The sequence below is a fragment of the Erpetoichthys calabaricus genome, chromosome 10, assembly GCF_900747795.2.
Source record: "Erpetoichthys calabaricus chromosome 10, fErpCal1.3, whole genome shotgun sequence".
NCBI lineage: Eukaryota > Metazoa > Chordata > Cladistia > Polypteriformes > Polypteridae > Erpetoichthys > Erpetoichthys calabaricus.
Window position 1 is genome coordinate 52,132,507 of NC_041403.2, and position 13,156 is coordinate 52,145,662.

Genomic DNA, 13,156 nt, shown 5'->3' on the forward strand with positions numbered 1-13,156 from the left:
AAGAAATTTTACATTACTGTCTAATTGGAAATTCAAACATGATATGACAAAATAGCTGCATCATTTTAATATGTTGTATATTCATAGAACACAATGCTGATCTAAACTGTATTTGCTGTTGTTATGTCATATAGTGATGCAATGGTTAAAATGAGAGAAAGATATCGTAGCAGATAGTGTCAGTTTTCAAATGTTTGGAGCCCAGTAGCTTCAGTAGTCTACATGTGTGTGTGTCTGTCTGTCTACACTATTGCAGCCCTCATTAGAACGTGCAGATTAATTATTAAGGTTCTGTTACCTTGTGCTACCAAGCTGCTCAATGGATAACAGCAATTTTACCTTTTATTTTGTTTCAGCGTCAAATTTTTATTTAGTATCTTTTGCTCTCTCCCTGAAACCCCAGCAGCAGTTTAAGACACACGGACTGAAGAAATTGGGTGTTTTAGGAAGAAGCCCTGTGGGTATAGCCTTTGCAGCACAGAATTTCTCAGCTATTCAATACACAGTTCTTAATGGGTGTCCCTAGATGTGTATTTTCATTTTAAAATCACATTTGACCATGTAAGACTATGTAACATCAGACCGGACTTAAACCGATTTTAACTTATTGAGTATATTTTTCAAATTTGAAAATTGAACTAGGGTTTGTCACAGACCTTCCACAACCAACTACTAACGACAGCACATCAATCCATGCCATTTGTTGCATCATTTGAATTGGAATCTGTTGTCTGTGAAAGCTATAGAGTCACCATAAGCCTATTTGGGTTACATTTTTAATATATAAAAATTAGAACACTGATTCTTTGAAATAACTAAAAAAATGTAAAATGCTCTAACTTTCAACTCAGTTAACTGACTCCCTGAACACATACAGTACATACATTTTCCAACTTGTTTATTTTTTTGAATATTTAACATAAAACATTCTGTCATGTGGTAGTTTGCTTAAAATATTCTCCATTGTATTAATGAACAGTTTCTAAGATATGAAGTAAGTTACAAGTTCAAATGTGGAAATTTGCAAATGGAAAGTTTAGAAATCATTAAAGGCTTATCTTATGAACATAGTGTAAATGACATAGTAAATTTGGTCTTTACAGTACGTTGTCATCCAGTATAGCAGGTTCTAAGAGCAGAGCATTTGGTTGTATAAATCCTGTAATCCCAATAGTCCACTAAAATGGCTATCATTATTATGGCACACTGTATGCTTCCTTTGTGTGATCTTTACTTTACATTAAAAAATGCCAGACTTCCTGATGGCCTACTGATCACCCAGTTGCAGCTCCTTAGCCCTTTTAAATATGAAGCTAATGTCATTAAATGAAGTGGGCCAAATTAATTTTGGATTAAGGACGCCATCTGTTGCTGTAGAAACAGGCTGCCTTCTAATCAGATTGTAAACGAGGATTAGCACCACATGCTGATTGTTAAGGCAGAGTTCTCCAGCAGGAGTGTCTTGGTTATTCCTAAAATGATTCTGTAATGAATCAAGACTAAATCTATAATGTGCCTAAATATCCAGAATTAAAAAAGCAATTTGCAATTGACACCCAGTTTACAATTCCCAAATTATTGAACATGTGTTCTATTGTTCTCTGCAGCACTGAAAGTGTTTCCTCTTACAAATACACTAAGGATATTAAGTGCTGATTTTACAGACTTTTAATTGTGAATCTCTTCAAACAGAATGTGTAACTTTACCTCCTATGATTTTTTTCATCTGTATTTCCTGTACAAGTTCATGATTCCACACATCTCCATAGACCTGGGTTCAAAGCCCAGCTTGTTTACTATCTGTGTGAGATCTGCACATTATCTTTGACTCTTTATATATATTCTCTGTGTAGCTTCCATCCATATTTGCTATTAACTGTCATGGCCTTCAGTGAACTGGAATCTTATAGGTTTATTTGTGCTCAGTGCTGCCCAGATACACTCTGGCTCCACAATCCTATAGTGGAATAAATAGGTTCATAAAATAAACAAAAGATTTTGTTTTACCTATTTTGAAAAAAAGGTTAAATCACAAAATGCTTTTCAGTGAAAGGTTGTACTATGCCATTGCCCCCACTATTCCTTCATCTTAAACATTTAATTATGATAGCTTACTCAACTCATTGCATACAATATACATTGAAATACAATAAGGTGCCCAAATAGTCAATTTTATACTTAATATTAACAACTCAAGGAGGCTTAGAGATCCTACCTTTGGAATAACAGCATTTTATTATTTACTATGGGTTAAAAAGAAAGTTTACTTTTGATAGGAGTTTGACAAGATGTTGCATATGTACATCCACCCATCTATTTTCAACCAGCTTAGTTCATTCAGTTTTATTGAGCTGAAGTCTGTCCTTGCAGCATTGGGTGCAATGTAGCAAAAACAACCAGGTTGTCAATCCATTCCATGAAGCATTGAGGGTAACCACTGTGCCGCAATCATTGCATATATAAAGTAGCATAAATATATGAAAAAAGAGGAAATTCATCAAGCTTGTAAAGAGAGGTGGAATTGGTTCTTCATTAATTAACAAGAGAGTGGCAGTCATCACCACTCCATGGGAGCGTAGTGCTTATGAAGTGTCAGGAAGTTTTCATGTATATAGTGTTATATCAGTAAGTGCTGAAGGTTTCTGTAGCATAGTTGGATGTTTCCAGAAAAAAATACCAACAAGAATCCTCTTTGCCAAATGTTAGTTGGTTAAAAAAAAAGTGTATTAGAAGACTTAAGCAGGAAGGTCATAGAGAAAAGAGTCAAGGCTCAGTTAAAAATAAGAAAAGAGAAGACATACAGTATGAGGTCAGTTTTGAAGGACATCCACATATGTTTTATTTTTAAAGAATAGTGGAGGTGTAGGTAAAATAAAAAAGATGGAATTTTAAAAACAAAGGACAATGTCTTAGAATATATATAATCCCAAATACACAAAAGAAAAATATATAAGGTTATGGCTGTCCATTGGAGACAGCTTATCTTTAACTTCAGTGTACAGATTAGTTGTTTTTCTGTGTTGTTTTAGGTTTGGTTAAATTTGGAATGTATGAGCATTGTAAAAACAAGTATTGGTTTATTGGAGAGTGGTCCTAAAGTGTTTTCAGTGTGTGGGGGGGGGTTATGGGGTGGTGGTTGTGGGGGGATGGACGACTAGACTAATGTGAATTTCCCATTGGGATTAATAAAGTATCTATCTATCTATCTATCTATCTATCTATCTATCTATCTATCTATCTATCTATCTATCTATCTATCTATCTATCTATCTATCTATCTATCTATCTATCTATCTATCTATCTATCTATCTATCTATCTATCTATCTATCTAGCTTAGTGTAAACTGGATGGAGGGTCTGTATTCAAGTGAGAATATCATTCTTTATTAATCAGAGAGGATGAGCAATGGCGCAGTTGAAGTCTTTTACCATTCCATGCAAATTTGGTTATTGGACCAGGATGTCTGTAAAAACAAGAATTTTTAAGTATTTGAAATATAGTATTTTTTTTCCTCAAAATTGTTTTCTGTAGTTGACACAGTGAAAGTGTTTCTATTTAAATTATATATTTATTTTTTTTCTACTACTATCATCCACTATAATAGGTTTTAATTTGTGTTGTTTGGTTTATTTCATACAATGGTGCCCTTTGTGAAAAGCGCAGCATAATATAAAGAGTGCTTATTTGACCTTGAAGAATTGTGTGTGGGATGGGTGAATCACATTGTAAATGATCCTTTTTATGGTATGGCCAAGAAGTGCAGAGCTAACAATCAGTCAATCTTAATTAAACACTTACGCTTAGCTATTTAAACGTAATGAAATTCCCTTTCCTTCACTGCTTCTGCAACAGCTTCCTTTTTGGAAGAGACACCTTGGACAGTGTTGTGATCCCCACATTTCCTTTTTCTGAATTTAAAATGTATTTTAATATTTAAATCATATCCATGTGTGTCAGAGAAACTATTGAGTTCAGGTAATTGCAGAAATACACCACCATTGGTTAATCAACTCTGAACCAGTGAATGTGAATGTTATTGAATAATTTGCTTTTGGGGATGTCACGTTAGACACACATAATTATTTTATTTATGAAGAGATTACTAACCTAGTGAGGAGGAAGGTTAAGCAGAGGCTTTGGTTGACTAAAGATCCATTGGGCTCTGTTCAAGGTTGAAAAAAGTAAAAGGTTACTTTACTGAATTTTATTTTTATTGTTAAAATGTGTTCAATATTTTCTGTACACTTCTTGTATGCAATAACATGCTAGACATTAGGATGTAATCATTGCACTTTTATTTAATTCTCTATTGTCAAATTATAAATAGTTCTGTAAAGTGCCTAAAGCAGATAAAACATGACATTAACACAGATACTAATTAGTTGACCATTTCCTTCACATTCACATATGGTATTTGGCCTCTAACCCTTACTTAAGATTTATTGGCTTTTGGAATACTACATGTCTGATTCATGCCTGTAGCGTCAAAATAAGGAAGAATAAATTGTCTCATTGTATTGGTTTGTAGGGTTGAATTTATGAGGCCCGTGATGGGTTGGCATCTCATCTAGGACTGGTTTCTTCTGTGGGCTCAAATTGGTCAGTATTGGCTTTAGTTGACTATGCAGTGCGAAAAAAAACAGGTCAATTGAATGGATAGTTTGATGTTCAGAATAAATTATCTTCAGTTAAAGACTGTACTTGCTGCACATATTAATGAGAAAATATTTAAAAGTTACATGATTAGGCAGCTGAAGGTCAGCCTGTAAAAACCCTTGGTAATATATCACATGATTATCATTTTTGTGGGCTTGACTCTGATTGCATCCATTGCCCCAGTTTCTAAACATGTGTGCATAAGTGTGTATATATACTGTATATATTTACCCAGTATAAAGGCTCGCTCTGTTCCAGCTTGCTGTGAATGAATCTCCTATTGAACAACACCTGCTTCAGTATCTTTAATGAGGCAGTAAATTTACACAACATTTGAGAACAAGAGTAGAGCAGTTGTATGTAAAATAAATTGGTTTTTGTAATGTTCAGACAGAGGAATAGCAAATCCAGTAGTTGCCTGGTACCTCCTGATACTACGCACACAACTGTCTCTATTACATGGTAGAAAAATATAGAGAAAAAAAGTAATTGTGGAACAGCTGTGATGATCACTTTTTCAGGCAAGTAAACTGTGTACATTGTTTTAGCTTTGTGAAAAATGAAACCATCCCTCCTGTTCCCTATATGTGGAAGTTGACCCAACTGGACTTTAAAATAGCAATGACGCTGCCTATGACAGATGCTAGCAAAGTGTGAAATTTATTTTCACACAGAGCTCTCCAAGACAGTTAGTAGTTGAATTGTAAGGCCCTGAATTTGTGTTACGTTAGCGTCTTTACTCTTTCTGACATCCAGCAATTGGGAGAAAAATTAGTTGATTTGTTTGTTTTAATTGCTGACATAAATGAATATATATATTGGAGGAATTGCCATTTCAATTATTTGGTTTTATGTTGTATTGAGCCACCAGTCTAGTGTCAATTGTAACTATACTTCAAATAAAGTGTATCTCTACTTATGAGCCAAGTGCACTATACTACAAATACAATTACGCATACAGTATGCTGAAGTTAAGACGCATAATAACATGCCAGAAAGACTCAGACATACATGAAAACAAAAACTATGTACACAGAAACAAACACATACTGTACATATATCAAGTTTTTTTTTGTTAAAGTCCCAAATTACAATGGCAGAGAAAGAAGAAATACTGCAGAAACTCAGTGCTTGCAGCAGAATATTATGGGGGTCCAGTGCTTCCATCATTGCTGAAAACATCCATTGTGAGTTCTCCACACAAACACACACTGAATTTATAACTTCAGCAGGAATTAACCCTTGATGTGCACACTCAGTAGTTTAAAGTTGCCAGAGTTCATAGCTTGCATGCCTTTGGTATGTGAGAGGAAAAAATGAAGCACCCAAAGGGAAGAAAGAAGAAAAATAAACATTTAGTCACCGGGAGAACATGCAAACTCCACATAGGCAGCAAAAGTACAGAGTAGTACGAAATGCTGATGAAAATAATATCTCCATTTTTGTATTACTTTATCCAGTTACATTATTATGCACTTTTGACTATTGGACAATTACATTGGCCTTTCTTAAGACTGGATCAACTAGTTTATCAGTTAAAGTATGTTTTTGCTGAAAAGTAGTATTTCAACACTGTGTAAACCATGTCTCCGAACAATACTCTGCACCTCAGGGATGTATTTGGCCCCCTTTTTTGTTCTTTTTCTACATGTTGTATCTTGGCTATATTAATATTTAGCAAAGTGTTGATTTTCATAATCTCAGTATGAAGGTGATACATGGTTGTACAATGTCTTTATTGCTATGTGATGCAAATGCTGTAAAAACTTTATTAAACTTTTGCATTACACTGGATAAAAATTAAGTTTCTTTAACTAAAAGATGACCTGGCTGAATTATGATACAAACATTAATGCAAAGATATACATAATATTTCTAATCCTCCTTCACCCATTATGGTATCAACCCTGGACAAGGTGCCGGATAATTGAGGGCTCACTCATGTGCACACCTACACATATATTAGACTAATTAAGAAATGTTCATAAACTTAAGCTATTTTGTTTTAAAAGGTGAAAAAATTAAAGAAAATAATGAATACTACTTTACAGTTTAGGTTTCAATGAGTAATTAGCTCTGACTTACATCTCTAATGACCTGGGCTCAAAACCCTCTTGCTATATTAAGTACATTTAGTTTTCACACTCTCCTGTGTTCCCATTGTCTTTCTATGTTTATATTGTCTTACATTTCTTCTGACACAGTGTAAGTGAGGACATGTGTAAGGTTATTTGGGTATAACTTGTGAAGGTGGGTCGCCAATTTGTTTCTCTGTATGATGGGAAAAACTCTAGCCTCCTGCAGTGCTTTAAAGCAAAGCACAAAAATGGATGGATGATTAGAAACTCTTTTCCTGCACTGCTTCAATTGAACATTTAAATACAAGTTAAACATGCATAAGCAAAACAGTCAATAAATATTGTCTTCCATCTTTTATTTTCTGCTGTCAGTTATCATTATTTGAATCTCCTTTTGATAGCTCATTTGATTACACTTCAGTTCTGACTGTATGAAGAGGAAAAGAGTTCTCCGGAATTTATTTTTACATTCTCATTATTTGAAGAAATAATCAAATATCTTAATTTGTGTAAGTGACCAATCAATATGAGTGATGTTCCATAATTATTCATATTGGCACAGATGGTAAGAAGTGCATGCTGGAATGATGTCTTTGAGAGTTTACCATTATAATTACTATGACGCTTTGGCCCCTGTTTGCTTTGCTTGCCAAACCCTATCCCCCTCAGCCTGCATCTCTGCCGCTCGCATGTGTGGATTTCACTTTCACGAAACAACAAATCTTTTAATTCGCGCGGATATGCCTCTTCATTGGGAAGAAACACTACTTTTCCCTGATGGCAACACGAATTAAACGATCTACGAGTCTCCGACTTAAAGTTTAAATCCGAACAATATATTCAGTCTCTTTTCGCTGTTCTGTTATTTCACCGAGTAATAATTTCCGTTTGTTTGCGCTAATGTGATCTTTACTATCATTGTTTTGAGACGTTCATATTTTAGTACTTTCATTATCTCTAACCTGCTCTACATGTGTATCGCACCAACGTTTTTGAATTCTTTACGACGTTCTACTTTGTCATCTACTCTTTGTCTTTTATTTCTGGCCCCGGGTGTGGTTAAATCTCTTGGCACAAAGTGTCGTCTCATGGGACGTGAAAGTATCTCTCTGAAAAAGTCACGTCTCGTCACAGGATTGTTTTATTATAATAGAGAGATATGAGCAGTTTGCAGATGCTGAAGAAAAGCTGACCTAACACAAAGGTGTGATAGAGCTCTAATGAGTTAACTAATGAGTCTGTTTTTACTTCCAGAGAAGTCAGTCTTTTTGTGGCTTGAAAAGGTATCACACCATCATATACAAATTAATGTGATTAGAGTAATGCAGAACTTGAGCCTGTCCCAGCAACGGAATGAAAGGCAGGAAGCTTTGCTGGACGTTTGCTTGGACAGGCTTGTGGCAGATTTAATGTAAATAGGGGCAGTGTATTACATATAGGAAGTAAACATGTTAAGTATTAATTATAGAATAGTGGGATCTGAAATATGAAAACACACATTATGAGATGGACTTAGTCATTGTGCACAGTGTACAGAATTGGTTAAGAATGCTAATAGAATGTTAGGTAGTATAGCCCCACATGTGGAGTAGAAGTCAAGGGTGGTTATGCTTAAGATATATAATGCACTGGTAATGCTGACCCAGAGCAATGTGCACATTGTTGTTCTACATATTAAAAAAAAGACACCAGTATTAGAGAAATTCTAGGACGGTAGGGTATGTTCTATGAAGAATGCTTAAATGAACCAAACATTTTCAATTTAGGCAAACTGAGTTTGAGTGGATACATATAGAAGTGTTCAGAATTATGGTAGGAAATTAGAATGGTGGTTTTCAGCTGTTATTTTAAAGTGACTGCTTCAACAAGAATATTGAGATACAGATGGAAGCTTAAGGACAAATTTCAAACACATTCTTAATATTTTGTCTTCACACAGGCAACCATAAACATATGAAATAAATGACCAAATAATTTAGTAGAAAGTAGTATTTTAGGGGCGTTCAAAACGTAATATTGATGTCATTTTGCAAGATTTAGGTGAATACAGTAATCTTCAGCTGAATGTCCCATTGTGTTCATTATTCTAACATTCCAATTACATGGCACACCAAAAACAATCAGACATGTGCATATTAAGGTAGTTTATAGAAACCATGTGATCTTTCTGTGTTTGGACTGTGGAAAGACTCCATATTACCTCTGGAAACAGTGTATTGATGTGCAAGCTTCACACTAAATGTACCCGCTGTTTGGCTGTTGCCAAGGCCAAGTACATATAATTGAGGCCCTGATCATACCCAAGCAGTGAAGTTAAATTGCATGCTCAGAGCCAAGAGCAATGAGGAAAAATGCCTCTTTATTTATCTTTGCTAGTTTCTGACTCCTGCCTATTGATAGTGGCAGCTATTAACCATGTCAAGAAGAGTGTCCTCCTCCTGGAATACACAGTTGACTACATTAATGACTTCTGAACTGCTGTCTCCCTTTTGGCCATTTACTGAAGCATATAACAGAGGGACACAAAGCAGGCATAGATGTTAATGGCCTAATCCATTTCTACACAAAAGGGCAGGCCATCAATCCTTTAGTCTAGCATCTAGCTTAAGTGGGAGATCTACTACTGTGTCTTCATGAAGCATCAAGCCTGCTTATTTGCTGCAGCAGAGTTTCCAGTTACTAAACATTTTTTCTAATTCAGGTGGTTATTAATAAAGATCAGTTACTTTATGGCATTGTAAGAAATGTACTTAATCTTTCTGCCATGAGCTTGAGCCTTAGTACAACAACAACAACGACTTTTATTTATATAGCATGTTTTCATACAAATGATGTATGTCAAAGCGCTTCACAAGATGAAGAAAGAAAAAGAAAAATATAAAAATAAGATTAGGCAATACTAAGTAACAAAGAATAAAGTAAACAAAAAAAAAGCTCCAGAGGGCTGGAGGAAAAAAAAAAAAAACAAAATCTGCAGGGGTTCCGAGGCCACGAGACCACCCAGTCCCCACAGTGTGATGAAAAAGTTGTTAGTCATCAGCACCATGCTGTGCAGACTTAAAACTAGTTTGCATTTCTTGAAATGGATTGTCATGTCATGTTTGGTATGTGCACCTTTTTCAGGCTCTGGGTATGAAAGTTTCTGTTTAAATCATTTAATGGTTAAAGCTTCTGTCACCAGAAAAATAAGCAACCAGCAGTATATTACTATTAATAAGACTCTTGAATGTCAAACTTTCTGGAGTGAAGTACTGCTTTAGAACCAGAACTGCTTTTGTCTTTATGGTTATTCAAATGATCATGAAAACTAGTTTATTCATAGTTTGAGCTCACAATTTTGTATCACAGGCCTTAAAACTACATTTTTTCACTAAAATTGCCCTTAGAAACTTGTGTGCACTGTTTGTCATATCTGCTATATGTAATGAATCATCAGTGGTGCTCTTTATCTTTACTCAGTTTGGTTTTAGATCACAAAATAACATCATCAGAAATTAACTTAGCTATCGTATATAACCACTTCAGCTTTTAACTGGACAATATTTAGAATATGTTCATTTGCTATAAATAGAACTAATACCAAAATTATGGCAATTAACTGTTTTCATTATAAAATATGGTACAGGATATGATCCCTAATAATGATATAAAATGAATGACAACACATATTGTACTGTTTATGATATGATTTCTTGTTGTGCATATTACTGTATATACAATCTTTTTTAATATTTAATGCACTTGTTTTCAGTGCTATTATTGCAAGCTTAATGCTGATTGAACTTCTGATTCTTACTGTAACTTGTGATGTAGCTTGTCTACTTATAGTATAATTTGCACACTTTAAGCTGTTTTTAATAAAAGCTTCTACTGATTAAATGTAAATATTAAGATTCATCCATTTGTTCACTCAGTCTGTTTAAGGGTCACATACAGTTAGATCCTACCATGCTGCATTGGACTCAGTGTATGAATAAAGCCAAAGTGTTCAAGTACAAGTAACACTAACTCATAAAGGGCTAATTTAATTTGCCAGTCATGTCTTTGGGATATAGAAGGATATGTTCAGTACTCAGTGGAAAAATCTCTGCAGATACAAAGGGAACATACGTATTCCTATAGTTACCACTGCTCAGTCAGTTCTGCATCTATCTGAGGTGGTGAAGTATCATTACCCTTTGTAGGCAATATATTATGTGTATTTTTTGTTGGTGCTTTTATCTGAATCCAAGCACAGTTGTTTTAATGTTTCTGTAAAGGTAACACTGGCTCATTACATGACGTCTTGAGAGACTCCTTGGTGAGTTATTGGTGAAAATAGAATTGTGGTTTACAGTTTTAGCCACTTAGGAACATAACTTACACTGACATTCTCTAAGACTAATATTCTTTATTGACTGCCTGAAATCGATGCCCCTCACATCCTCAGTGTATGGAGCCAGAATAAAATAAAATAAAATGTAAAAAGTCATTTCTCAAGTGTCATCTTCTTAAATATGAGGAAGCGTATTCTGAAAGATCTAAAAATAAAATTGCCCAAGCAGTACAAAGTTCAAATATGATTTTTTTTTTCATTTTGTCATCTCAACCTGTGATTGACAAGTATAGCATGTGCTATTGTATGAAGAGTTGAAAGCAACAACTACAATCCCTGCTTTGCACTAGGGGCTGGGGGAGTGGGGTGGAGTGCAAAATTAATATTCAATGTGGTAATCTCCAAACGCTCCTTTTAAACTGGATTGATGACACCCATCAGTGACTGGCAGAACTGTAAACCTCTGTGCTGCCAAAATCCTGTGAAGTAATCAGACAAGGCCAGCATGACTTTCACCCATCATTCTGGATACTGCTGACAACATAGCAACATTACTGTTAAAAAGAATGAATATTTCATTGTAAGAATTCCTGGGAGAAACAACAACTGCCTGCTGACAGATTGCCAGGCGTTTCACACTGGAATCGGAGCACAGCAGATCTAACCCAAACTGCAACATTTCTTTCTTTCTTTCTTTCTTTCTTTCTTTCTTTCTTTCTTTCTTTCTTTCTTTCTTTCTTTCTTTCTTTCTTTCTTTCTTTCTTTCTTTCTTTCTTTCTTTCTTATTTGTTTATTGATTTATTTATATTTTTTTGTGTAGACCATCTGAGTGCAGATGCAAATGGGAAGATGACCAGTGGCAGTGTTTTAATGCTGAGGCTTTGTAGGAGAGCATGCATTTGTAGCTTCAGGAAGCCACTCCTTCTGGTCTGCGTCAGCTGTTTGTGCTCGCTTTATCTTTGCCAGTTACTTGAGATATTATTTTTAAATGTCTAAGCTTCATGAGGAATCTGTCTATAGTCTGCACTGGGAAGAAAACAGCAGGGCATTTGCAGACAGCCACTCAGCTTAAATCATGAATAAAACAGAAGACATCAACAACGGACAGCATGGTAATGTAAACATTTTCACTAATTATCTGGTTACCTGATTAACAGGAAAATATGCTCATTAGACAGGCACTTCTGTTGAGTTGTGGAATTGTTTTTTAAAAAGTATTAAAATTAACTTTTAATCAAGTTTGACTGGGACGGTGCAGTTTAGGATACCTTGAATTGTACAAATGTGAAAAATGAGTCTGATAAAATGTTTCTTATGAAAAGAAATAATTATATTTAAAGAACATTTTTATAGTTTTATACTTTCTACAGTGTGTGTGTGTGTGTCTGTGTGTGTATGTATGTTGTTATATATATATACTAAAACTATTACTTTAAGTATAATAATAAAGGTTGATATTTGAAAAATAACATTTAACAATAACAAATATAAATAATGTTTAATATTTTAACATGTTCAAAGGCTGATTACTAAGTAACACACTTTAGTTATATTTTATGATAGTTTTCAAGGAGTTATTTTAGTTTTTTAATTTTGTATACAGTATACTAGACTGAGTTTGTTCATACCACCCACTGGTACAGTTTCTCATTTTAGATGGCACTCAGTCCATTCTACTCACTGTCCCGTCACAGACCACTTTTAAGCTTAGAAGGATGATAACTGTTGTGATTGTATGTTTGGCAAAAATTCCCAGCAGCAAAGATACAGCCAAAGTGGGTTCCACAAGATAAATGGACAACAAATTAAAATATCTCAGCATAATAATGTAAAAGCAGGAATACTATTTTATTGTAGAAACGTTTCTCTCCTCTTATATTAAAAACAATTCTACAGAAAACATTCCCCGAAATAAGTTACTTTATAGACAATTGAATTTGCATAATAGTGCTAAATTAATTCTTACATATCACACTCTGATTGGTTAAAAGACAAGAGATGTTTTCGCACAGAGTACAACGCTTAAAATAAAAGTCTTTCCCCATTATATCCTTGTTCTGCAATATTCCTTGAATTCAGCTCTTTATTCTGTTATGAAAACTGTA

The 13,156-nt window shown here is 34.6% G+C and overlaps 1 protein-coding gene across 5 annotated transcripts in view; it reads left to right on the plus strand.

Annotated features, from left to right (window-relative positions):
- Nucleotides 1-13,156, plus strand: part of slc44a5b (solute carrier family 44 member 5b) — a 340,353-nt gene that overhangs the window by 138,768 nt on the left and 188,429 nt on the right. The window contains exon 1 of one of the 5 annotated variants that reach the window (XM_051933316.1): nt 11,879-12,163. The exons of the other annotated variants lie outside the window; for them this stretch is intronic. Coding sequence (XP_051789276.1) covers nt 12,127-12,163 — 37 coding nt within the window. The 5' untranslated portion in view covers nt 11,879-12,126. Of the gene's footprint in view, nt 1-11,878; nt 12,164-13,156 lie in introns of those variants that run through there. 5 annotated transcript variants of the gene reach the window in all.